The 27,011-nt window shown below is 42.8% G+C and overlaps 1 protein-coding gene across 1 annotated transcript; it reads left to right on the forward strand.

Annotated features, from left to right (window-relative positions):
• Positions 1–298: 298 nt before the first annotated feature.
• On the forward strand, positions 299–15,613 carry LOC126101163 (GA-binding protein subunit beta-1-like). The gene is made up of 3 exons (XM_049911858.1): positions 299–437; positions 5,946–6,080; positions 15,110–15,613. Exons 1-3 carry the CDS (start codon positions 343–345, stop codon positions 15,594–15,596), a joined length of 717 nt encoding a protein of 238 aa, XP_049767815.1. The 5' UTR covers positions 299–342; the 3' UTR covers positions 15,597–15,613.
• Positions 15,614–27,011: the final 11,398 nt, after the last annotated feature.

Here is a 27,011-nt window from a genome sequence, read left to right on the forward strand (position 1 = left end):
GCGGCGCACCGGGCCGTGCTGGCCGCCCGCAGCCCCGCGCTCGCCGCCGCCGTCCGCCGCGGCCGTGCCAAGCTGCCCGGCGTGCAGGGCGCGGTGCTGCGCCACCTGGTCGCCTACCTCTACACGCTGCAGGCGCCGCAGTTGCCCAGCCTGGCCCCCCAGCTGCTGGCAGCTGCCGATGAGTACGGCTTGCCGGCCCTGAAGGCTGCCTGCGAGCGGCAGGTGGCCGGGCAGCTCACCGTGGAGAACGCGGCGGCCGCGGCGGTGCTCGCGCTGAAACACTCCTGCGCCAGCCTCCAGCAGGCCGCTGTCGCGTTCCTGAAGGCCAACACCCACAGCGTGATGATGACGCAGGGCTGGGCAGACGCTGTGGTCAGCCACCCACAGTCTGTTGTCGAGCTGACTCGCCTGATTGCAGAGCCACCTGCAGACACTAGGTATGCATCCGCAAGATGTTCGTCTGTTCTCCGATATCTGTGTACGTATCTTCCCACGAGCAAACTATCCGCAGTACATTGTCTTATCCGTGCAACTAAATTTCCTTAAACGTTACTTTATTGGGAGACACAGATGCTGTGTATACGTACACTACTGGCCATTAAAATTGCTACATCAAGAAGAAATGCAGATGATAAATGGGTATTCATTGGACAAAAAACATTATACTATAACTGACATGTGTTCACATTTTCACCCAATTTGGGTGCATAGATCCTGAGAAATCAGTACCCGGAACAACTACCTCTGGCCGTAATACTGGCCTTGATACGCCTGGGCATTGAGTCAAACATAGCTTGGATGGCGTGTACAGGTACAGCTGCCCCTGCAGCTTCAACACGATACCACAGTTCAAATGGTTCAAATGGCTCTGAGCACTATGGGACTTAACTGCTGAGATCATCAGTCCCCTAGAACTTAGAACTACTTAAACATAAGGACATCAGACACATCCATGCCCGAGGCAGGATTCAAACCTGCGATCATAGCGGTCGCGCGGTTCCAGACTGTAGCGCCTAGAACCGCTCGGCCACTCTGGCCGGCCGACACCACAGTTCATCAAGAGTAGTGACTAGCATATTGTGACGAGCCAGTTGCTCGGCCACCATTCACCAGGCGTTTCCAATTGGTGAGAGATCTGGAGAATGTGCTGGCCAGGGCAGCAGTCGAACATTTCCTGTATTCAGAAAAGCCCGTAGAGGACCTGCAATATGCCGTAGTGCATTATCCTGCTGAAATGTAATGTTTCGCAGGGAGCGAATGAAGGGTAGAGCCACGGGTCATAACACATCTGAAATGTAACGTTCACTAAAAGTGCTGTCAATGCAAACAAGAGGTGACCGAGAAGTGTAACCGATGGCATCCGTTACCATCACGCCGGGTGATACGCCAGTATGACGACGACGAATACACGCTACCAATGTGCGTTCACCGCGAAGTCGCAAAACATGGATGTGACCATCATAATGCTGTAAACCGAACCTGGATGCATCCGAAAAACTGACGTTTTGCCATACGTGCACCCAGGTTCGTCGTTGAGTACACCATCACAGGCGCTCCTCTCTGTGATGCAGCATCAAGGGTGCACGATCTGTTACAGTCATGCAGATACGATGTCTGTCATCTCGACTGCTAATGATACGAGGCCATTGGGATCCAGCACAGCGTTCCGTATTACCCTCCTGAAGCCACCGATTCCATATTCTCCTAACAGTCATTGGATCTCGACCAACGCGAGCAGCAATGTTGCGATACGATAAACCGCAATCGCTATAGACTACAATCCGACCTTTATCAAAGTCGGAAACGTGACGGTACGCATTTCTCCTCCTTACAGTAGGCATCACAACAACGTTTCACCAGGCAACGCCGCTCAACTGCTGTTTGTATTTGAGAAATCGGTTGGAAACTTTCCTTATGTGAGCACATTGTAGGTGTCGTCATCGGCGCCCACCTGTGAATGCTCTGAAAAGCTAATCATTTGCATATCACAGCATCTTCTTCCTGTCGGTTAAATTTCGCTTCTCTAGCACGTCATATTGGTGGTGCAGCAATTTTAATGGCCAGTAGTGTAATTATCAACATTTGCTTTACCTTCTCATAACTGGTTTATCAAGTCTGTTAACTTAACTATATTTATAAGCAGATAAATCTGCCAACAAAGTCGTGGAGGATCGGGGTTTGTCGTAGCTTCATGAATTGCATCAAAACTTGAGCAGTGCGTCCTTATATGCAATGATGTGTCAAACTGCATGTGTACAAGAACTTGTTGTTTAGGTTTTGGGATGAAATTTCTCAACACAACAAAGGGCACACTCACTGTTGCTCACAATACAAAGATGTGCTGCTCAGTGCAGAATCAAGCACAGTAATGTATGTCTGTTGCATCCAGCGCTGTGAGTGCTCATCTGCGCGTTGTCTTCTTGCTGTGAAAGTGTTCGGGCGAAGCATAATTTAAGATATTTGTTGTTTCCGGTGTCAGTGAGGTACCTACACAGAGGAGCCAAAGAAACTGGTAGACCTGCCTAAGATCGTGCAGGGAACCCTCGAACATGCAGAAGTGCCACAACGCGACGTGGCATGGACTAATATCTGAAGCAGTTCTGGAGGCAATTGACGCCGTTAATCCTGAAGGGCTGTCCATAAATCCGTAAGAGTACGATAGGGTAGACTCCATTCTGAACAGCAAGTTGCAAGGCAGCCTAGATATGCTCAATAATGTTCATGTCTGCGGGATATGGTAGCAGCGGAAGTGTTTAGACTCAGAAGAGTGTTCCTGGGGCCACTCCGATGCAATGCTGGACTTGTGGGGCGTTGCATTATCCTGCTGGAATTGCCGAAGTTCGTAGGAGTGTACAATGGACATTAATGGGTCCAGGTGGTCAGTAAGGATGCTTACGTACATGTCAACCAACGGAGTCGTATCTAGTCGTATCAGGGGTCCCATATCATTCGAACTCCACACGTCCCACACCGTTACAGAGCCTCCACCACCTTGAACAGTCTCCTGACATGCAGGGTTCATGCATTCATAAGGATGTCTCCGTACCAGTACACGTCCATCCGCTCATTAGATTTTGAAACGAGACTCGTTCGACCAGACAAAATGTTTCCAATCATGGACAGTGCAGTGTGTTGACGCTCCCAGACGAGCCATAAAGCTTTTTGTCATGCAGTCATCAAGAGTACACTAGTGGGCCTTCGGCTCTGAAAGCCCATATCGATGATGTTTCGTTGAATGGGTTCCACACTGACACTTGTTAATGGTCCTACATTCAAATCTTCAGCAACCTGCAGAAGGGTTGCACTTCTGTCACGTTGAACGATTCTCTTCAGCCGTCGTTGACCCTATTCTTGCAGGATCTTTTCCCGGCCGCAGCGATATCGGAGTTTTGGTGTTTTATCGGACTCCTGATATTCATGGTACACTCGCAAAATGGTCGTACGGGAAAATCCTCACTTCATCGTTACCTCGGAGAATCTGTGTCCCATTGCTCGTTCAAACTCACTTAAATCATCCTACCATTGTAGTAGGACTAACCGATGTAACAACTGATGCAGACACTTATTGTCTTCTGTAGGTGTTGCCGACCGCAGCGGCATAGTCTGTTTATATATCTCTGCATTTGAATACACATGGCTATACCAGTTCTTTGGCACTTCAGTGTATTACCACTTAAGCAGAGCATCCTTATGTGCAGTGCTATGTTAAACTGCACGTGTACAAGAAGTTGCTTATTAGGTTTTGGGATCAAGTGTCTCAGCACAAAGGTCCCACTAACCATGTGCACAGTATAAGGGATTGTTGCTCACTACACAAAAATGCGCTGCTCAGCGCACAGTCAGACACGCTAATGTGTGTAGGTTGCATCCAGCGCTGTTCATTCTGAACACTGTACTGCTCGCTGTAAACATATGCTGCCGGAGTGGCCAAGCTGTTCTAGGCGCAACAGTCTGGAGCTGTGCGACCGCTATGGTCGCAGGTGCGAATCCTGCCTCGGGCTTGGATATGTGTGATGTCCTTAGGTTAGTTAGGTCTCTGTGGGACTGATGAACTCAGAAGTTAAGTCCCATAGTGCTCAGAGCCATTTGAATCATTTTTTGTAAACATATTCGAGCGATGTAGAATTTAAAGATATTTGGTATCTGTGACGTCGGTGAGGCACCTACAAAAACCATCCACGTTGCATAAATAGAAGATGTGGAGCAAGTGTTTCGGTCATTAGCAGCATCAGGAACACTTTAGTATTGAGCAGTGTGGTTCAAGGAGGGCAGTAATGTGTTTAAAATTTCCCATTTGTCATCTTCTAATGCTGTAAACATTCACTTGTCGAAACCTTGAGTAATTGATATTTTCAGATCCGTACTACAGCTTTGTGGGACGTATATCTCACTTTCACTTTCTTGGTGCATGTATCCAATATCTCTTCAATGTGAGAAACAGTTTTTGTTTAAGCTCATCAAGCAGTGCAAGGGCCATTATATATAATTTTTAAGTTATATATTAGGTTCCTAGAAGAATGGCAAGGTTCTCAGTCAGGACACATATGGAAGATATCCAGTGAACAATGTGACTGAAGCACATTTACGCGAGGCTGTAGCTGCTTACCTCTCACACATCCAGCGACCATCTTACGAGAAGACAAACGAGTGTCACACGATGCTTTTCCTTTGTTTCAGATTTCCTTCTCCTTTCTGTTGAACCATGCCCCAGAATATGGTCTGTGGTTCTGTACACTCTGTTCTATGATACACACAGACAGGCACCTATTGGTCACAACGCTGTGCTGGACTCACCGAGCAGTAGAAGTCAAATTTCCGCCACCATCCGTGCTTGAAGTTCTTTGTGACGTAGCTATACGACATCCAGTGTATGCTGCAGTGCTTCCTTTTCCTAGGATGCAGCAAATAACCTTCTGTACGTCATCTGTTGCGGTTATTGGTGTCGTTTCTGTCCCTGAATGTCCTTTCTGCCCAGTTCAAAACGCGCTGTCCCCTGTGTACTGTCTGCGGTCTGACACGCTGGTCCTTGACAAACCGGCAGGGTACGCTTCAAACAACATTTGATGATCGTTGTATAACATCAAATGCATATATTCGTTAGTGCTGTTCAAATTTCCTTGTGATTTTTTTTTGTACCGTAATTATTATGAAACTTCCTTGCAGATTAACACTGTGTCCCGGACCGAGACTCGAACTCGGGACCTTTGCCTTTCGCGGCCAAGTACTCTATCAACTGAGCTACCCATGCACGACTCACGCCCCGTCCTCACAGCTTCACTTCTGCCAGTACCTCGTCTCCTTCCTTCCACACTTTACAGAAGGTCTCGTGCGAAACCTTGCAGTACTAGCACTCCTGAAAGAAAGGATATTGCGGAGACATGGCGTAGTCACAGCCTGGGGGATGTTTCCAGAATGATATTTTCACTCTGCAGCGGAGTGTGCGCTGATATGAAACTTCCTGGCAGATTAAAACTGTGTGCCGGACCGAGACTCGAACTCGGGACCTTTGCCTACAGACTGGAGACTGGCAGAAGTGAAGCTGTGAGGACGGGGCGTGAGTCGTGCTTGGGTAGCTCAGTTGGTAGAGCACTCGCCCGCGAAAGGCAAAGGTCCCGAGTTCGAGTCTCGGTCTGGCACACAGTTTTAATCTTCCAGGAAGATTCATATCAGCGCACACTCCGCTGCAGAGTGAAAATCACATTCTCGTAATTTTTATATCCAGCAGTCCAGTAGTGCCTTCAATTTGTGCTGCATTTCAAAAGACCAGTAGTCTGACGTATTACCACTGCTGTGGGAAACACAGGAGTCTCCGATTAGCGCACTTGTAAGCCATTTATCTTCTGGACACACTACTGTCGAAGCAGCATGTGTTCTACTATCTTTGAAGACAGTTGCTCGGAGGGGCTGCCCCAGTGTGGATACGCTCGCAGTGTCTCTCTTTGCAGCGCTCCACCCTCTCCGGAGGGCAGGCCCGACTCCCAGCCGCGCAGCGACCCCAGCCGGACTGCTGTCACAACTGCGCCACCCGCCGCTCCCCGACATTCTCCTCCACCTGACGACGCTGTCGTCTCTCGCATGCGGTGAGTTGCGTCGCTACACGTGCACTTATTCCACATTCACACCATCACTTATTGGGGTGTTAACCAAGTGTTACAGCAAAAAAATCGAATCTCCCTTTATCATACGTTTTGATACAGTTTTGTTGTTGTTGTGGTCTTCAGTCTGGAGACTGGTTTGATGCAGCTCTCCATGCTACTCTATCCTGTGCAAGCTTCTTCATCTGCTAGTACCTACTGCAACCTACATCCTTCTGAATCTGTTTAGTGTATTCATCTCTTGGTCTCCCTCTACGATTTTTACCCTCCACGCTGCCTCCCAATACTAAATTGGTGATCCCTTTATGCCTCAGAACATGTCCTACTAACCGATCCCTTCTTCTACTCAAGTTGTGCCACAAACTCGTCTTCTCCCCAATTCTATTCAATACCTCCTCATTAGTTATTTGATCTACCCATCTAATCTTCAGCATTCTTCTGTAGCACCACGTTTCGAAAGCTTCTTTCTCTTCTTGTTTAAACTATGTATCGACCATGTTTCATTTCCATACATGGCTACACTCCATACAAATACTTTCAGAAACGACTTCCTGACACTTAAATCAATACTCGATTTTAACAAATTTCTATTCTTCAGAAACGCTTTCCTTGCCGTTGCCAGTCTACATTTTATATCCTCTCTACTTCGACCATCATCAGTTATTTTGCTCCCCAAATAGCAAAACTCCTTTACTACTTTAAGTGTTTCATTTCCTAATCTAATTCCCGTAGCATCACCCGACTTAATTCGACTATATTCCATTATCCTCGTTTTGCTTTTGTGGCTATAATTTTCAGCAATAGTTGCTGCTCTCAACCATTTTGATGTGCTGGACTTTGATGTTCGAGAAGGCATGGATGACAGTGATTCTGTACATCATTTTCCTGGCTCACAGTCTGTATTAAATTGTGCTTGGGACACTGAAAGGACTTCAGCCAGTTATTTGTAAAAGTGGCTAAGAAACAAAATTCTTTTCTAAAGACACTGAATGTTGTGTGAGATGCTATTTCTGCTTTCATTGATAGTTTTTAATCTTCCAAATTAGGAGTTAGTGGATATAGAAAGGGGTTCTGATGTACTGCAACTGCACAAAACTTTTATGTTATGCTAATCTGTAAATGCGAAGGAAACGCTTTGTATATATGTATGTATGAAACCAGGGACCTAGAAACGACTGAGAGGCTTCGTCCCGCCGCAGCCCGCAGTGGTTCACAACCCCACAACAGGCCACAGCAGTCCACCCACCCCACTGCCGCCCCACGCCGAACTCAGGGTTATTGTGTGGTTCGGTCCCCAGCGGAGCACCCCTGGGAACACCTCACACCAGACGAGTGTAACCGCAAATGTTTGTATGGTAAAATAATTATGGTTTACATGGCGTATGTGGAAACAGTGTTTGTGCAGCAATTGCCAATACAGTGTAACTGAGATGGAACAAGGGGAACCAGCCTGCATTGGCCGAGTAGTATGGAAAACCGTCTTAAAAAGTATCCACAGGCTGGCCGGCATACAGGATCTCGGCACTAATCCGTGGAACCGAGCGAGGTGGCGCAGTGGTTAGCGCACTGGACTCGCATTCGGGAGGACGATCGTACAATCCCGTGTCCGGCCATCCTGATTTAGGTTTTCCGTGATTTCCCTACACCACTCCAGGCAAATGCCGGGATGGTTCCCTTGAATGGGCGCGGCTGACTTCCTTCCCTAAACCTATGAGACCGATGACCTCGCTGTCTGGTCTCATCCCTCAAAACAAACCAAACTCACCCGCCGGGCGGATTCGTGCCAGGGACCGGCGTCCCTTCCCGCTCGAGAAGCAGCGCATTAGACTGTGCGGCTAGCTGGGCAGACATGAAACTCTTTGTTTGTCCTCAAAAAGAAATGGTCAAGTAGTGGTAAGGAGGCATCGAGTGTGTGTTTAAATGCATTGTCTGATGAGAATGGTGAAGCTCCTAGGAATGCAGCAGGAAACCAAATTAAATTTCTTTAGTTGAGAGTGTATGTGAAGTTATTTTGGCAGCCCATGCTTCCTGGTCATGGCACCTCTCCAAATACAGCCTTTTGAGTCGTGGTATTAGTGACAGCTTATGCAGCTCTGGGTTAAATTTACAAAGATATGTTAGTGTAACAAGCCATTGCACCCCCTCTGTCCTGGATGCATGAACTGACTCAGTTGGGTGCCATAAAAACCCCTGTACCTTCTCTTGATGCAGGTTGGCCCCTAACTGTTGTAACTGGTTCTTGATATCCCAGATATTAGCACTGCAACAAACTTGATGTCTGAGGTGGTCCAGGACATGTTCTACCAGGAAGAGATATGGGGATTTTAATGGCCACAGAAGTACCTCAGTGTCACACAGACAGTTCATCAAGACACGTGCCACATATCAATAAAAATTTGTCCTATTTGAAAATGGCACCACAGTACCGTCGCTTGAGAGGTTACACGTGAGGATGCAGGACCTGGCATGATGTACTACTGCGCCGTCGGAATTCTCACAGTCATTACAAGCCGTGTCCTGAAGACATACCTGATGGCTTCCAACACAATGATGTAAGGAGTGACAATTTTGTGCCCCTCAAAATCATTTGTTTTCATACCCACTGACAATGGTCATGTAGGGTAGTGCAGAAGAACGATTCGTCACTGAACACAATGGAACACCATTCACCGGCAGCCCATGCTTCCTGGTCATGGTATCTCTCCAAATACAGCCTTTTGAGTCGTGGTATTTTTTTTTTTTTTTTTTTTGGTCATCAGTCTACTGACTCGTTTGATGCGGCCTGCCACGAATTCCTCTCCTAACCTCTTCATCTCAGAGTAGCACTTGCAACCTACGTCCTCTGTTATTTGCTTGACGTATTCCAATCACTGACTTCCTCTACAGTTTTTGCCCTCTACAGCTCCCTCTAGTACCATGGAAGTCATTCCCTCATGTCTTAGCAGATGTCCTATCATCCTGTCCCTTCTCCTTATCAGTGTTTACCACATATTCCTTTCCTCTCCGGTTCTGCGTAGAACTTCCTCATTCCTTACCTTATCAGTCCACCTAATTTTCAACATTCGTCTATAGCACCACATCTCAAATGCTTCGATTATCTTCTGTTCTGGTTTTCTCACAGTCCATGTTTCACTACCATACAATGCTATACTCCAGACGTACATCCTCAGAAATTTCTTCCTCAAATTAAAGCCGGTATTTGATATTAGTAGACTTCTTTTGGCCAGAAATGCCTTTTTTGCCATAGCGAGTCTGCTTTTGATGTCCTCCTTGCTCCGTCCGTCATTGATTATTTTACTGCCTAGGTAGCAGAAGTCCTTAACTTCATTGACTTCGTGACCATCAATCCTGATGTTAAGTTTCTCGCTGTTCTCATTTCTACTACTCCTCATTACCTTCGTCTTTCTCCGATTTACTCTCAAAGCATACTGTGTACTCATTAGACTGTTCATTCCGTTCAGCAGATCATTTAATTCTTCTTCACTTTCACTCAGGATAGCAATGTCATCAGCGAATCGTATCATATCATTGATATCCTTTCACCTTCTATTTTAATTTCACTCCTGAACCTTTCTTTTATTTCCATCATTGCTTCCTCGATGTACAGATTGAAGAGTAGGGGTGAAAGGCTACAGCCTTGTCTTACACCCTTCTTAATACGAGCACTTCGTTCTTGATCGTCCACTCTTATTATTCCCTCTTGGTTGTTGTACATATTGTATATGACCCGTCTCTCCCTATAGCTTACCCCTACTTTTTTCAGAATCTCGAACAGCTTGCACCATTTTATATTGTTGAATGCTTTTTCCAGGTCGACAAATCCTATGAAAGTGTCTTGATTTTTCTTTAGCCTTGCTTCCATTATTAGCCATAACGTCAGAATTGCCTCTCTCGTCCCTTTACTTTTCCTAAAGCCAAACTGATCGTCACCTAGCGCATTCTCAATTTTCTTTTCCATTCTTCTGTATATTATTCTTGTAAGCAGCTTCGATGCATGAGCTGTTAAGCTGATTGTGCGATAATTCTCGACTTGTCAGCTCTTGCCGTCTTCGGAATTGTGTGGATGATGTTTTTCCGAAAGTCAGATGGTATATCGCTAGACTCATATATTCTAGACACCAACGTGAATAGTCATTTTGTTGCCACTTCCCCCAATGATTTTAGAAATTCTGATGGAATGTTATCTATCCCTTCTGCCTTATTTGACCGTAAGTCCTCCAAAGCTCTTTTAAATTCCGATTCTAATACTGGATCCCTTATCTCTTCTAAATCGACCCCTGTTTCTTCTTCTATCACATCAGACAAATCTTCATCCTCATAGAGGCTTTCAATGTATTCTTTCCACCTATCTGCTCTCTCCTCTGCATTTAACAGTGGAATTCCCGTTGCACTTTTAATGTTACCACCGTTGCTTTTAATGTCACCAAAGGTTGTTTTGACTTTCCTGTATGCTGAGTCTGCCCTTCCGAGAATCATATCTTATTCGATGTCTTCACATTTTTCCTGCAGCCATTTCGTCTTAGCTTCCCTGCACTTCCTATTTATTTCATTCCTCGGCGACGTGTATTTCTGTATTCCTGATTTTCCCGGAACATGTTTGTACTTCCTCCTTTCATCAATCAACTGAAGTATTTCTTCTGTTACCCATAGTTTCTTTCAGCTACCTTCTTTGTACCTATGTTTTCCTTCCCAACTTCTGTGATGGCCCTTTTTAGAGATGTCCATTCCTCTTCAATTGTACTGCCTACTACGCTATTCCTTATTGCTGTGTCTATAGCGTTAGAGAACTTCAAACGTATCTCGTCATTCCTTAGTACTTCCGTATCCCACTTCTTTGCGTATTGATTCTTCCTGACAAATGTCTTGAACTTCAGCCTACTCTTCATCACTACTATATTGTGATCTGAGTCTATATCTGCTCCTGGGTACGCCTTACAATCCAGTATCTGATTTCGGAATCTCTGCCTGACTATGATGTAATCTAATTGAAATCTTCCCGTATCTCCCGGCCTTTTCCAAGTATACCTCCTCCTCTTGTGATTCTTGAACAGGGTATTCGCTATTACTAGCTGAAACTTGTTACAGAACTCAATTAGTCTTTCTCCTCTCTTATTCCTTGTCTCAAGCCCATATTCTCCTGTAACCTTTTCTTCTACTCCTTCCCCTACAACTGCATTCCAGTCGCCCATGACTATTAGATTTTGTCCCCCTTTACATACTGCATTACCCTTTCAATATCCTCATACAGTTTCTCTATCTGTTCACCTTTTGCTTGCGACGTCGGCATGTGTATCTGAACTATCGTTGTCGGTGTTGGTCTGCTGTCGATTCTGATTAGAACAACCCGGTCACTGAACTGTTCACAGTAACACACCCTCTGCCCTACCTTCCTATTCATACCGAATCCTACACCTGTTATACCAGTTTCTGCTGCTGTTGATATTACCCGATACTCATCTGACCAGAAATCCTTATCTTCCTTCCACTTGACTTCACTGACCACTACTATATCTAGATTGAGCCTTTGCATTTCCCTTTTCAGATTTTCTAGTTTCCCTACCACGTTCAAGCTTATGACATTCCTCGCCCCGACTCGTAGAACGTTATCCTTTCGTAGATTATTCAATCTTTTTCTCATGGTAACCCCCCCCCCCCTTGGCAGTCCCCTCCCGGAGATCCGAGTGGGGAACTATTCCGAAATCTTTTGCCAATGGAGAGATCATTATGACACTTCTTCAATTACAGGCCGCATGTCCTGTGGATACACGTTACGTGTCTTTAATGCAGTGGTTTCCATTGCCTTCTGCATCCTCATGTCGTTGATCATTGCTGATTCTTCCACCTTTAGGGGCAATTTCCCACCCCTAGGAGAAGAGATTGCCCTAAAACTGTATCCGCTCCTCCGCCCTCTTTGACAAGGCCGTTGGCAGAATAAGGCTGACTTCTTATGCCAGAAGTCTTGGTATTAATGACAGCTTATGCATGCAACCGTGATCCCAAAGTCTCGGTGTGCTAATCTCTTACCTAAAGTGGGAGACGATGCAGATTGTCTCAGGGCGTCCATTACTTTTTTCTGATGCCAGGCGCAGATGTGAAGGGCCTTGATTACGTGTTGACTGCTCTCATGTTCCCCTGCAGTACAATATTGGGCCACTGTCATTCACGGACATGTGCTATCTCCGTATTTCCACAGTGATCACTAAACATCTAACACTGTTTGTGTCCGTTATAGACAGTATCAGGTATGTTAGCAACACTACACGCAAACTTCACTAATGCACTGTGGTGACCATTGTACCAGTAACAGTGAATTTGTATTCTAATCATTTACATACCCACCAATGATATCTTGGTGTGAGAAATTACGTCGACATCTGACCATTTCTTCTGAGTGCTTCCCATTGCTTTGTCTGGAAGTGTACATCAATTTTGTATATTATTCTTTCAAAGACTTTTCCGACACTTCCTAAGTAGTGATCATTAAAAATTTGTGGCAAGCTGTAACTGTAATGACGATTTCCTGCTTATCACAACCAGTTGTGTAACCGTTAGACTACCTCACCATGCGTCCAGCCCTGGCTTCAACTTGCTTTGTCGCTGATATTTTCACCTTGCTTTTTCAGAATCTAGAATCAGAGTTTATCGCACATGTAGGAACAGCAACACCAGCGATATGGAGGCAGTCGAAGACCATGCCTTGTCTTACCACAAAGTATGTACCGTATATGAGAGCCTCTGGTGGCAGTGTCTGTTAGTAATCAGTGAAACCATCAGCCTCAGTGAAAGTTGGGGTCAGGTCTGCAGGCGTGCTCAGGTCGTCTAATGGTTGATGCACCTGTTATCGACAAGCAGGAAATCCAGGCGAACTTGGTGCGGGCATGAAAGAGTGGAGACATTCGCAGGATTGTGCGCCTCGCAATTTTTCAACAATGCCTGCGGCTGACGTAGTCTGACATGTGCCGTGAGTACAGTTTTGCAGCCACCACTTATCAGTTTGCGTAAATCCATCCTAAAGTTCACTTTACTTTTCGTAAATCGATAACTGACGGAGGTGGGCTTAATGAAAATATATCATTATCTGACAGTGAAATGGTATGTTCGCAACATGCTTTAATTGGCAATGAAATTTGTGTGAAAGACAATGGAGGTGGTACTTGATTAATACTCACACAAGTCTAGATCGAGCAACAGTGAGAGTATTTAACTTGCCTTTCAGCATTGATCATAGAAGAATATAAGAAACTGTTGCATGAAATGGGAGTCTCGTAACTATTCAAGGGGAAATATGGGACTGAACATGCATTTTAGTGTTTTCAATACGGTAACAAGTGTTTTAATGGACTTAAGAAAACATGTTCTCTCGTATTCAATGATTCAAGGATTTTGGGCTTTGATTACTTAGCGTGGTCAGCTGTGGACATCCACAAACTGTGCAGACATTGTACATTATGAAAACTTTTGCAGCATATGCGGACGACAGAAGTACACCTACCTCAATCGGTAATTATGTAAGACAGAACATTTGTGCTGAGATTATAACAGACACGGCAACATAAGAGAAATTCGCAAAATTTTAGTCATTTGTCACAACAGGTGGTACGTATTAAAGACCAACGAGAAGAAAGTAGCAGCGAACAGATTAAACAGTCAGAACTCCATGAGGATCAACTTGTAAAAACACCAGAAGTCACTTAATATGAGATTATACAGCAAGACACATACCTAAAAATACTATCAATAATGTTAAAGAATTTTCCGTTCTACTTTTTCTAGTTGTCTGATACGTGTATGCCCTAGGATTAGTGTGGTCTCTGCTGCATAAAGTGCCTCGGGGAGCACCACCATGTCGTACTGGCGTAATTTGGCTTTTTGTGAAATAGACTTCTTGTTGTAATGATTCCACACCACTTTGTATGCCTTGTAGTTTTTAAGAATGGCTCTGAGCAATATGCGACTTAACTTCTGAGGTCATCAGTCGCCTAGAACTTAGAACTAATTAAACCTAACACTTTAGTTTTTCTTTGTTAGTTTGAGTCTCTGTTATGCCCATTCATTTGTAGTGTTTCACCGAGATATTTGAAGTTTACCGTTTGGTAAATCGTGCCATACTTTGTGTTCAGAGATGAGAGTTTCTTTCTATCATTTGTCACCGAACCCACTTACAATATGATGATATATGTAAGTGGGTTCGGTGACAAATGATAGATGACTTGCAATGTGACAACTATGACGTGAGTTGCTCTGTAAACCAACTATTCTGGGCAATGTGCATGACTGCAAAAGTTTGGTAATCACCAGTTATGGCTCTGTTACTTAGGTACGCATGTCTACCACGGCAGGATCATATCACAATAGGTGTTTGAGGGGAGTGGGGATGGTGGGGGTTGGTTTCCGAGTGTAAGAGTGTATCTTTGAGTGGATGCATGTTTATCTGTGGCTCTGTGCTAATTTTAAAGATGAGTCTTTGTGGATGAGTGGCAGGGAGAGTCGAACCACTGTCTTCCTTATATCTGAAATATTCCGCCAAACTCATTTTGTGGGAGGCAGTAGCTTCCTCTGGTTGGCGACGGCATGTCACAAAATGTATGAATAACCTGACTGATATTTACTTGGTACCCTGTGAGGAGACTGTCTGGAGGTGTGAATAGTTTCATGTGTTAGCTGTACTAACTGTATGTTTTAGTGGAGGTTAACTATTTGTTAACAATACACATGCCATTCTGAGGTCGAAGGGAACCAAAGTTTGGAATGAATTACGATGAAATTTCACAAGTGAGTTAGGTATGAGACGGAATGCAGAAATCTTTAAGGGAAAGTGGATGAAGAGTTTAATGGGCGGATACTGCTATACATAAGTGAGATATCTAGATTTGTAATCTGTGATGCCTGGATTTGTAATTTGACACATGAGAGATGAATATTCATAAGTGCTTACAGTTTCGCTTTTATAATAGTTTTCTTCGTTTGGCATGTGTGTTTATAGTAGAGTGTAAGGATGTCTATGTCTTGTGCAGGAGCATTTCTGAGGAGGAAAGAGGTAGAAGGTTGATCCAGGCAGCTAAGCTGGGGATGGAGGAGGAGCTGCAGGTGCTGCTGGCGGCAGGAGCGAACGTGAGGGTGAGGGACGAAAACTGGAGCGGATGGACCGCCCTGCACTGGGCAGCACAGTGGGGGCACGTGGAGGCAGTGAGGCGTCTCGTGCAGGGCGGGGCCGAGCTCGACGCCAGGGACAACTGCCAGAGCACGCCTATGCACCTGGCTGCGTTCTCTGGCCACACGACCGTTGTGAAGATGCTGGCGGCGTCCTCTGCGGATCCCAATGCCAGGAACCAGTGGGGAGCGACGCCCCTGCACTGTGCGGCTTACTGCGGCTACGCAGACGTGGCAGCTGCACTGCTGGAAGTCGGCGCCAATAGGGAGGTGAGAGAGAACATGGGCAGGACGGCCCTGGACCTCGTAAGGCTGAACAAACACGAGCACCTCGAAAAGATGCTAACTTGAAGCAGCCCTTCACTCATCTGAGGAGTAAAACTCAGATTCGTTGCACGATCTTTCTCTATTTTCAAAATAAAGAATTAAAAAAAACACATCCTGTCATCATTCACTTGTACCCATCCTTAACTAGTAAATGTAACTACGCTGGGTATACACCACTACAAGAGTGATAACATAAGATATCACAAAACTAGTGTAAAAAATCTTTCTTTTGAGGAAACAGTCTGCATTATACACTACTGGCCATTAAAATTGCTACACCACGAAGATGACGTGTTACAGACGCGAAATTTAACCGACAGGAAGAAGATGCTGTGATATGCAAATGATTAGCTTTTCAGAGCATTCATACAAGGTTGGCGCCGGTGGCGACTCCTACAACGTGCTGACATGAGGAAAGTTTCCAACCGATTTCTCATACACAAACAGCAGTTGACCGGCGTTGCCTGGTGAAACATTGTTGTGATGCCTGCTGTAAGGAGGAGAAATGCGTACCATCGCGTTTCCGACTTTGATAAAGGTCAGATTGTAGCCTATCGCGATTCCGGTTTATCGTATCGCGACATTGCTGCTCGCGTTGGTCGAGATCCAATGACTGTTAGCAGAATATGGAATCTGTGGGTTCAGGAGGGTAATCGGAATGCTGTGCTGCATCCCAACGGCCTCGTATCACTGGCAGTCGAGGTGACAGGCATCTTATCCAAATGGCTGTTACGGATCGTGCAGCCACGTCTCCAACCGTGAGTCAACAGATGGGGGCGTTTGCAAGACAACAACCAACTGCACGAACAGTTCGACGACGTTTGCAGCACCATCGACTATCAGCTCGGAGACCTTGGCTGCGGTTACCGTTGACTCTGCATCACAGACAGGAGCGTCTGGGATGGTGTACTCAACGACGAGCCTGGGTGCACGAACGGGAATACGTCATTTTTTCGGATGAATCCAGGTTCTGTCCGCATCCGTGTTTGGCGACATGGCGGTGAACGCACATTGGAAGCATGTATTCGTCATCGCCATACTGGCGTATCACCTGACGTGATGGTATGGGGTGCCATTGGTTACACGTCTCGGTCATCTCTTGTTCGTATTGACGGCACTTTGAGCAGTGGAAGTTACATTTCAGATGTGTTACGACCCGTGGCTCTACCCTTCATTCGTTCTCTACAAAACCCAATATTTCAGCAGGATAATGCACAACAGCATGTTGCAGGTCCTGTACGTGCCTTTCTGGATACAAAAAATGTCCGACTGCTGCCCTGGCCAGCACATTCTCCGGATCTCTCACCAATTGAAAACGTCTGGTCAATGGTGGCCGAGCAACTGGCCCGTCACAATACGCCAGTCACTACTCTTGATGAACTGTGGTATCGTGTTGAAGCTGCACGGGCAGCTCTACCTATACACGCCATCCATGCTCTGTTTGACTCAATGCCCAGGCATATCAAGGCCGTTATTACGGCCAGAGTTGGCTGTTCTGGGTACTGATTTCTCAGGATCTATGCACTCAAATTGCGTGAAAATGTGAACACATGTCAGTTATAGTATAATGAATTTGTCAAATGAATACCCGTTTATCATCTGTATTTCTTCTTGGTGTAGCAATTTTAATGGCCAGTAATGTATTTCTCGAAAAATCTTTACGAAACTCAGCAACTGAAAAGCACTCAGTTATGTACTGCGCCACCCGAAAGACACAAACATCCTCGTAGGAATAGCAAAACTATTACACTACAGAGGCACAGTGACATTTTAGTGTAGAGCAACGTCGCACAGCAGAAATCAACACCTTAGCTCAGTTGTACTCAAGAAGCACAATACAGGAATCTGCATTGTTAGCTCTATTATCAGATGCATATCATTCGACTTCACAGATAAGACTACGGCTAAGATAACCAGGGGGCATACACTTCTGTACTGGAAATATGGTCTATACAGATCACAATGCAGACAATTTTACTTGGATGTTGAAATTAATTAGGTAAAGCCCACACTTCATACCACTATGATGTTGTGCACTACAGAATTGCCACAGATACTATTTGTAGTTTGATATTCTAGTGGTAGCTACCACAACATGATAATAGTGATGTTTATTAATTATAGAGAGCGGCAATCACTCTTCCCAATATTTCTTTTTTTCTTTTATATTTTTTTTTTTTTTGCTGGTTTTATTACGCAAATCCAGATTTTGGCTAGTGCCTAGCCATTATCAATGCACTATTTTCTAATCTCGATGCATGTTAGTTTCCCAGTTGTTCCGGCATCAGTCACAGTTCTTTGAATACTCTGAAGAACCGTGACTGACGCCCGAACAAGAGGGAAACTAACATGCATCGAGATTAGAAAATAGTTCACTGATAATGGCTAGGCATTAGCCGAAATCTGGCCTTGCATAATAAAACCTACAAAAGAAAAAAAGAGGATGACTGATTGTTGCCGTCTTTAATTTATAAATCACATAACAGTCGCTGAGTGCACACATTTTCCCAATGGAAGGTAACCTGATAATAGTGATATTAATAAATTACATCAAATAATATTAACAAGACATACAAGGTTGGTACGAACAACTACTACAAATTACGATCTGAGCTTCAGTGGTAAGTGCTATGAACTATAGTATATGTTGGATAGAAAATCAGGTATTCGACCTCACCACTCAGAACAGCAAAATAAAATCTTCCAGTTTGTAATTCTGCTACACGAAATCGCACCTCGCTAAGGAAGGGCGTAACAAAATTGTTTAATTCTTTTATTAAAAAAAATACTATCTGTCGTGCTCGATAATAGCGCATAAATATCTTCCCATTTCAAAACCACAGCCAAATTGTCTATACTTTTAAATAATATCTATTCTATTTCGCACTTTTAGAGGTATAATCTAGTCTCTTGGCTGACTGACGTTATTAATTAAAGATAGTCAGTTCCACAGGAAAGAGTACGCCGTTATCCGCATAAAACAAAAGACACTATTATGAATATATGTTTACATAAAAATAAATGTTATTACTCATTGCACAATTACCTAATAGTTAAGCCAATCGCCGCCATTATCGATTTTAGCCTGGTTCATTTTTCATGTGTTTTTCACAAGATTTTCTGTTTTTTTTTCTCGGTAACGATCTCCATATCGTCCTGATTTTATATGACAGCTGCTTCAAAGTACATATTGGCTTTCCTTTAAGCTTCACCTTAATATATGACCAAACATTTTGATCGGATTTGCATCCGGAGACATTGCAGCCCAATCCATCGTGGGCACCCCAGTGTCTTCTTTCCACGTTGTAAAGAGACGGATGCGATGCTTTGGATCATTATCTTGAAGCACCCACTTTGCCTCGTTAGAACCAAATAGCTTCTTAACGGACCTCAGAAGGCAGTTTTGAGAAATATTTTACATTATTTCAGCGTTTGAATTGGCCGTAAATAAGTGCAAATAGCCAAAACTTCAACCGACAGGACAAAACATTCGATTCTCACACTGTTTATCAATACACTGTGCAAAAGCACAATGAGTACTGATTCTAAACCACTAACAGAGATGTCACTGCGGACATTGCAGTTGAAATTATGGTGTTCACTTTCTTGTGGAACGGACTGTAAGCTTCGTACACAGCAACCCATGACGGTAAAAACGGAAGAAAGGTGGTGCTACAAACCTACTCTGTAAGTTGTTTTGACGTCAGAGTGGGTGGAGCCTGCCGCCATCTTAAATGGTCAAAAACATCAGGAGACTACTGTTTGCGATTGCTTCGTGTTCATTATTTCTGTCGTGCGCATGCAACAGCTGTTTTATGTACTAAAAATTACAGTGTTTACATTAATAAGATGGTGTCAGGAAGGCAGTTTCGGATGTTCCTCTGTTCTTGAATCCATATTTACTCTAGTAAAACGAAACATTTGGTCTCGTTATTGTAACTTGTTTTTGTTGACATTTAGAATAGCCAAGAGGAGAAGGATGCAATGTGTAAAGAATGCCTTTATAACACATTTTATTCCACTTTCACCATATTTGTATCGATAGCAAATGAAGCTGGAACTCCGAAACCAATGCTAGTTTGCTTATTGTTCATCCCATTATCAGCTTTCAGCTCGTATGCTCATTGTTGACGTTTGAAAAAAAAACTTACCTACATATTCTTTGTTAGCCCATAAACGTGTGCAATGCGGAAGAAGCTATGTTTGCTGTCGCATCTTGTGCATGCCAACAAAGTGAACGATTATTGAAGTGTCAAAGAAACAGAACTGCGTAGAATGAAATTATTGTTTTATTGGATTGTCAGTGCACTAGTCTCACTGTAGTTTCCATATTTTCTCACTTTGAAATCTTACCTACGATGCGTCATTCAGTATGTGACCAACAAAACCAATTTACAGGGTAAAGCAAACGATAAAACTATTTAAACTTCTTCCAGCATTGTGGAATGCTATAAATGCAATTAAGGGAATGGTTTTAGACGCTTAAAACCTGCAAAATGGATATTTTGCTTTGATACGTATGTAAGAAATTTTTTTAGTAATGATAGTCTAACATGTGTAAGATATAGGCGTATCTTTCCAACAGTAACCTATCTGCTTCTTTTCCCGGAATATTTCCCTCCAGTAACTCCGGTAGTTTTCAAAAATAACCAAACATAGCACAATTGGAGTGTATGTCTACTTTGATCATCTGCGCGATTTTACTTTTGAATTTCATTTAGAGGTTTTCGAAGTATATAAGCATATACCATGGTTTGCAATATACAAATAGTTAGTTTGTTACTCAGTTTCATGTTCCATTGCCATCTGCACGATACATCGCAATGCTGTGGAAGGAGCCACTGCATATTGACATCAGTTTTCTATTTTTTTTATGTGTGAATATGGCATTTATTAGTTTTCTTGTTTTTTAATTAAAGACAGACAGAGGCATTTTGTATCAATGTATAAGTGACCAAAACTTTTGGCTGCTGCGTTGTGAACCCCTGTTTGTGCTACAGACAGCCTTAACGTTGTATGATGGATGTCATTTTTTTTCTTCTGATACTGCGATTATGTACATCATTGTTTGTGTTGAAGTGCAGTGGATTAGTAGCAACGAACTTCAAGAGGAAATACCTATAATGTAAAGCGGTTAGATTGCTACTCGCGTGCCGTGCAGCAGGCAGGCGCGACGAAACGAGTATCACATAAGTCTTCAGCCAAAGCCTTCTTCAAAAAGGAAAGAAAGTACAAATACACATTCACGCACCCACATGACCGCTGTCTCCGGCTGTTCTAGCCACAATCTTTTTTACAGGGGGACGACAATGAATAATTATTGGCAGGAGGAAATTAGGAGATGGGATGTTGTCCAGCAATCAGAGCGGTTACGTAGCCGTGTGTTGTGTGGGGACGAGACCGCTGATAGAGCGTGGCTCGGACGTCGGGGCGTTCGTGACTTGGAAGGCAGTGGAGAACACAAGAGAGAGAACGGACACTGAGCAAAGTAAGGCAAATCTAAAGCCAAATGACAGAAATAAAACTATCACAATAAATGTAAAGAGTGTAACATATATTCAAAAGGAAATATTGCTTGAGCGGCTCCACTTACGAACGTCTTGTGATTCCTTTAAACTTTATATTACGATCGGATCGATTAGTATACCCGTAATCAAAGAAAGCTGTCATTTTTGATGAAACAATCAAAGCACCCAATACAGTCGAAACGGGGGTCAACTGAAGAATGGGACACAACCCGTTGGCTTTGATCATGACGTCATTGGTTACTCACAGATATTAATGTCTTTATTTTCGAGCCATAGATAGTAACTCGGTTATCTTATGTGGCGAGGCGTCTTCATTGTAAATTGAAATAAATGAATGTGTTTTTAAAAGACTGGGCTAGACATTGTGTACGATTTTTGTCTCTTCTATTAATTTAAATAATTTGTTCGTTTCAATTCATTCGGTACCTGTTTCCATGCTTAATGAGTTTGAGATATTTTGGAAGAAGTGGTTTTCATTCTGGACAATTTTTAATTTTTAATTTTTGTTTGTAGATATGGATTTCTCTATTCCTATGAATATGGAAGATTTGAAGAAGGATTCGTCAACTGCAGTACGGAATACAAATTTGACAGTTGTAGCTTTTTCTCGCCTTCGCTAGCGCTAGTATTGCTACAATATTTTTCAGTCGATACTAGCACTATCGAAGGCGAAAAGATTGACGTACGAAAAATTAGTAGCCTGTACTTCAGTTGACCTATGTAGGTCAGTTAAACTACGAAGGTAGTATCTTGTTCTTCAGTTGACCTCTTAGGTAAACTAAAGTACTGGATACAAATATTATGTATGTCGCTGCTTTTCGCTTGCACTAGTACCAGTATCTCAAACTTCAGCTGACCTATATAGTTCATATATATATATATATATATATGCTAAGATGGTAGCTGTTCTTTTGGACATGCACAAACAGTGCCCGAACTCTTACGGGAATCAGCAAAAATCCGCGAGTAATGAGTATAATGGGGGTGGGGCACTACGAATGTCGTGCGGGACAATACGTTGAGAGTGTGGGTTTCGCGGGAGGCGTGCTAGAGATAAATCCCTGCAGTCGCACTATACTCTGTGTCCTGGGTGGCTCAGATGGACAAAGTGACTGCCATGTAAGCAGGAGATCCCAGGTTCGAAGTCCCAATCGGGGCACACATTTTCATCTGTCCCCGTTGACGTATGTCAACGCCTGTAAGCAGCTAAGGGTTTTCATTTCATTGTAAGCATATAGTTCAATTGAAGTACAGGACACAAATTTTACGTATGTCGAGTTTTTCACCTTCGCTAACATTAGTTCTTCAGTTGACCTACATAGGTCAACTCAGGTACGGGTTACAAATGTGTACTGTTGTAGGTTTTTTCGCCGTCGCTACTGCTATATGACAAGTTTCAGTCGACTCTATTAGTATCAAAGACGAAACAAATATTTGTATCCCATACATCAGTTGGCCTATATGGGTCAACAACAACTTCTCTATTGTATATAAATAAAGATAGATATGAAACATGTATACCAACAAATGTATTATATTCTTTCTTATTTAATCTTTCTTTTCACTAATAATAAAGAAAGATTAAATAATATAATAAATATATTTGATACAATTATGTAAATTATTGTAATATGTTATTAATATGAAATTAACTTTATATTAAGTTAACTTGAATATTTATTAGTTAAACAATGTAATTGTAGATAATTTATTAATTATCTCATTATAATTAATATAATTATTTATATTAATATAATATTTTATATTGAACACTATTAATTTTATGTATTATATCCAATAATAATAATATTTAATATTAAATTACATATTATTATATATATTATAATACAATAATTTATTTTAAGCTAGAAACATAAGTAGCTATAATCCTCGGTAAATAAATGAATTAAAATAACCACTTAATAATAATAAAATATCCTTATAGGTATTTAAATTTAATTAAATTTAGTATATTAATATAAATTATATATATATATTAAACATATAGGTCAACTGAAGTATTGGATTCAAATTTTATGGACATAGCTTTTATGAGAAAAAGATTGAATAATCAACAAAAGGATAACGTTCTACGAGTCGGGGTGTCGAATGTCAGAAGCTTGAACGTGGTAGGGAAACTAGAAAATCTGAAAAGGGAAATGCAAAGGCTCAATCTGGATATAGCAGGGGTCAGTGAAGTGAAGTGGAAAGAAGACAAGGATATCTGGTCAGATTAGTATCGGGTAATATCAACAGCAGCAGAAAATGGTATAACAGGTGTAGGATTCACTATGAATAGGAAGGTAGGGCAGAGGGTGTGTTACTGTGAACAGTTCAGTGACCAGGTTGTTCTAATCAGAATCGACAGCAGACCAACACTGACAACGATAGTTCAGGCATACATGCCGACGTCGCAAGCTGAAGATGAACAGATAGAGAAAGTGTATGAGGATATTGAAAGGGTAATGCAGTATGTAAAGGGGGATGAAAATCTAATAGTCATGGGCGACTGGAATGCAGTTGTAGGGGAAGGAGTAGAAGAAAAGGTTACAGGAGAATATGGGCTTGGGACAAGAAATGAAAGAGGAGAAAGACTAATTGAGTTCTGTAAAAAGTTTCAGCTAGTAATAGCGTATACCCTGTTCAAGAATCACAAGAGGAGGAGGTATACTTGGAAACGGCCGGGAGATACGGGAAGATTTCAATTAGATTACATCATGGTCAGACAGAGATTCCGAAATCAGATACTGGATTATAAGGCGTACCCAGGAGCAGATATAGACTCAGATCACAATATAGTAGTGATGAAGAGTAGGCTGAAGTTCAAGACATTTGTCAGGAAGAATCAATACGCAAAGAAGTGGGATACGGAAGTACTCAGGAATGACGAGATACGTTTGAAGTTCTCTAACGCTATAGATACAGCAATAAGGAATAGCGCAGTAGGCAATACAGTTGTAGAGGAACGGACATCTCTAAAAAGGGCCATCACAGAAGTTGGGAAGGAAAACATAGGTAAAAAGAAGGTAGCTGCGAAAAAACCATGGGTAACAGAAGAATTACTTCAGTTGATTGATGAAAGGAGGAAGTACAAACATGTTCCGGGAAAATCAGGTATACAGAAATACAAGTCGCTGAGGAATGAAATAAATAGGAAGTGCAGGGAAGCTAAGACGAAATGGCTGCAGGAAAAATGTGAAGACATCGAAAACGATATGATTGTCGGAAGGACACACTCAGCATACAGGAAAGTCAAAACAACCTCTGGTGACATTAAAAGCAACGGTGGTAACATTAAAAGTGCAACGGGAATTCCACTGTTAAATGCAGAGGAGAGAGCAGATAGGTGGAAAGAATACATTGAAAGCCTCTATGAGCGTGAAGATTTGTCTGATGTGATAGAAGAAGAAACAGGAGTCGATTTAGAAGAGATAGGGGATCCAGTATTGGACTCGAAATTTAAAAGAGCTTTGGAGGACTTACGGTCAAATAAGGCAGAAGGGATAGATAACATTCCATCAGAAATTCTAAAATCATTGGGGGAAGTGGCAACAAAACGACTATTCACGTTGGTGTATAGAATATATGAGTCTGGCGATATACCATCTGACTTTCGGAAAGGCATCATCCACATAATTTCGAAGACGGCAAGAACTGACAAGTGCGAGAATTATCGCACGATCAGCTTAACAGCTCATGCATCGAAGCTGCTTACAAGAATAATATACAGAAGAATGGAAAAGAAAATTGAGAATGCGCTAGGTGACGATCAGTTTGGCTTTAGGAAAAGTAAAGGGACGAGAGAGGCAATTCTGACGTTACGGCTAATAATGGAAGCAAGGCTAAGAAAAATCAAGACATTTTCATAGGATTTGTCGACCTGGAAAAAGCGTTCGACAATATAAAATGGTGCAAGCTGTTCGAGATTCTGAAAAAAGTAGGGGTAAGCTATAGGGAGAGACGGGTCATATACAACCAAGAGGGAATAATAAGAGTGGACGATCAAGAACGAAGTGCTCGTATTAAGAAGGGTGTAAGACAAGGCTGTAGCCTTTCGCCCCTACTCTTCAATCTGTACATCGTGGAAGCGATGATGGAAATAAAAGAAAGGTTCAGGAGTGGAATTAAAATACAAGGTGAAAGGATATCAATGATACGATTCGCTGATGACATTGCTATCCTGAGTGAAAGTGAAGAAGAATTAAATGATCTGCTGAACGGAATGAACAGTCTAATGAGTACACAGTATGGTTTGAGAGTAAATCGGAGAAAGACGAAGGTAATGAGAAGTAGTAGAAACGAGAACAGCGAGAAACTTAACATCAGGATTGATGGTCACGAATGAAGTTAAGGAATTCTGCTACCTAGGCAGTAAAATAACCAATGACGGACAGAGCAAGGAGGACATCAAAAGCAGACTCGCTATGGCAAAAGAGGCATTTCTGGCCAAGAGAAGTCTACTAATATCAAATACCGGCCTTAAATTGAGGAAGAAATTTCTGAGGATGTACGTCTGGAGGTAGTGAAACATGGAGTGTGGGAAAATTGGAACAGAAGAGAATCGAAGCATTTGAGATGTGGTGCTAAAGACGAATGTTGAAAATTAGGCGGACTGATAAGGTAAGGAATGAGGAGGTTCTACGCAGAATCGGAGAGGAAAGGAATATGTGGAAAACACTGATAAGGAGACGGGACAGGATGATAGGACATCTGCTAAGACATGAAGGAATGACTTCCATGGTACTAGAGGGAGCGGTAGAGGGCAAAAACTGTAGAGGAAGACAGAGATTGGAATACGTCAAGCAAATAATTGAGGACGTAGGTTGCAAGTTCTACTCTGAGATGAAGAACTCTTGTGTAGTTCAACTAAGGTACAGGATGCCAATGTTGCGTACGTCGATTTTTTCGCCTTTGCTAGCGTAATGTCCTATTCGGCAGTTGACCTATACGTCTACAGGTCAGTAGAAGTATGACTTACGAAGTTTACGTTCGTCGGTCTTTTCGCCTTCGCTAGTACTAGTATCAAGTGAAGAATAGGATGCCAGCAGTTGCGGAGGTGAAAGAAGCTAGACTTGCAAAATTTGTGTCCCGTACTTCAGTTGACCTACGTAGGTCAACCGAAGGGTAGGATACTAGTGCTAGCAAAGGTGAAAAAGTTGACATACATTAAATTTGTATCCCATGCTGCAATTTAAGCTAAACAGATCAACTGAAGTTCGGGATCAACTCATACATGGCAACTGAGGTATTCCATGCTAACGTTACTTCTGTCCCATTTTTTTCTTTTTTGTGCTAGTATCCCAGTCGAGCTATGTAGGTCAACTGAAGAACAAGACACTAGCACTCAAAGAAGCGATATATTTAACATTATGTTCGAAATATGAATGTACGTGTACCATCTGTTTTCTCAACATTCGTCTTTACTGTTAGATCTGTGTAATATATCACCTCTTGTAACTTATGACGTCATTGGTGAATGCCGATGGGTTGTATCCCATTGTTAAGTAACCCACGAAACTAGGCACGGGTACGTCAGAGTGACGTCACGGGGAAGTTCACTGCGGCGAGCCTGGAGATATGAATGTGATGAACCTAATATTTTGGGCTCCTTAAGACGGCGGACGTCAGCTTCAAGTTCCTAACGTAATGACAACTTCAATCTTTTTTATCTCCATGACAGCAACCACGCTACAGCAGTATCGCTGCATAACTTGAAAACCAATGTATTAATTCGTTTTCAAATTCTCACAGTCTCAGAAAGAAGTAAATTATCTTTCTTTCAAGAATTAATCACCTTTCCCTTTCAAGTAAATCCTAGAGGTAATTTCTCTCGTTTGTAACTTAGGAAATATGAAATAATTTCTCCCTTTGGAAATTAACAAATCTGAACTAATAATCGTGTTTCTTTCGG

This window comes from Schistocerca cancellata, chromosome 9 (genome assembly GCF_023864275.1).
Source record: "Schistocerca cancellata isolate TAMUIC-IGC-003103 chromosome 9, iqSchCanc2.1, whole genome shotgun sequence".
Taxonomy (NCBI): Eukaryota; Metazoa; Arthropoda; class Insecta; order Orthoptera; family Acrididae; genus Schistocerca; species Schistocerca cancellata.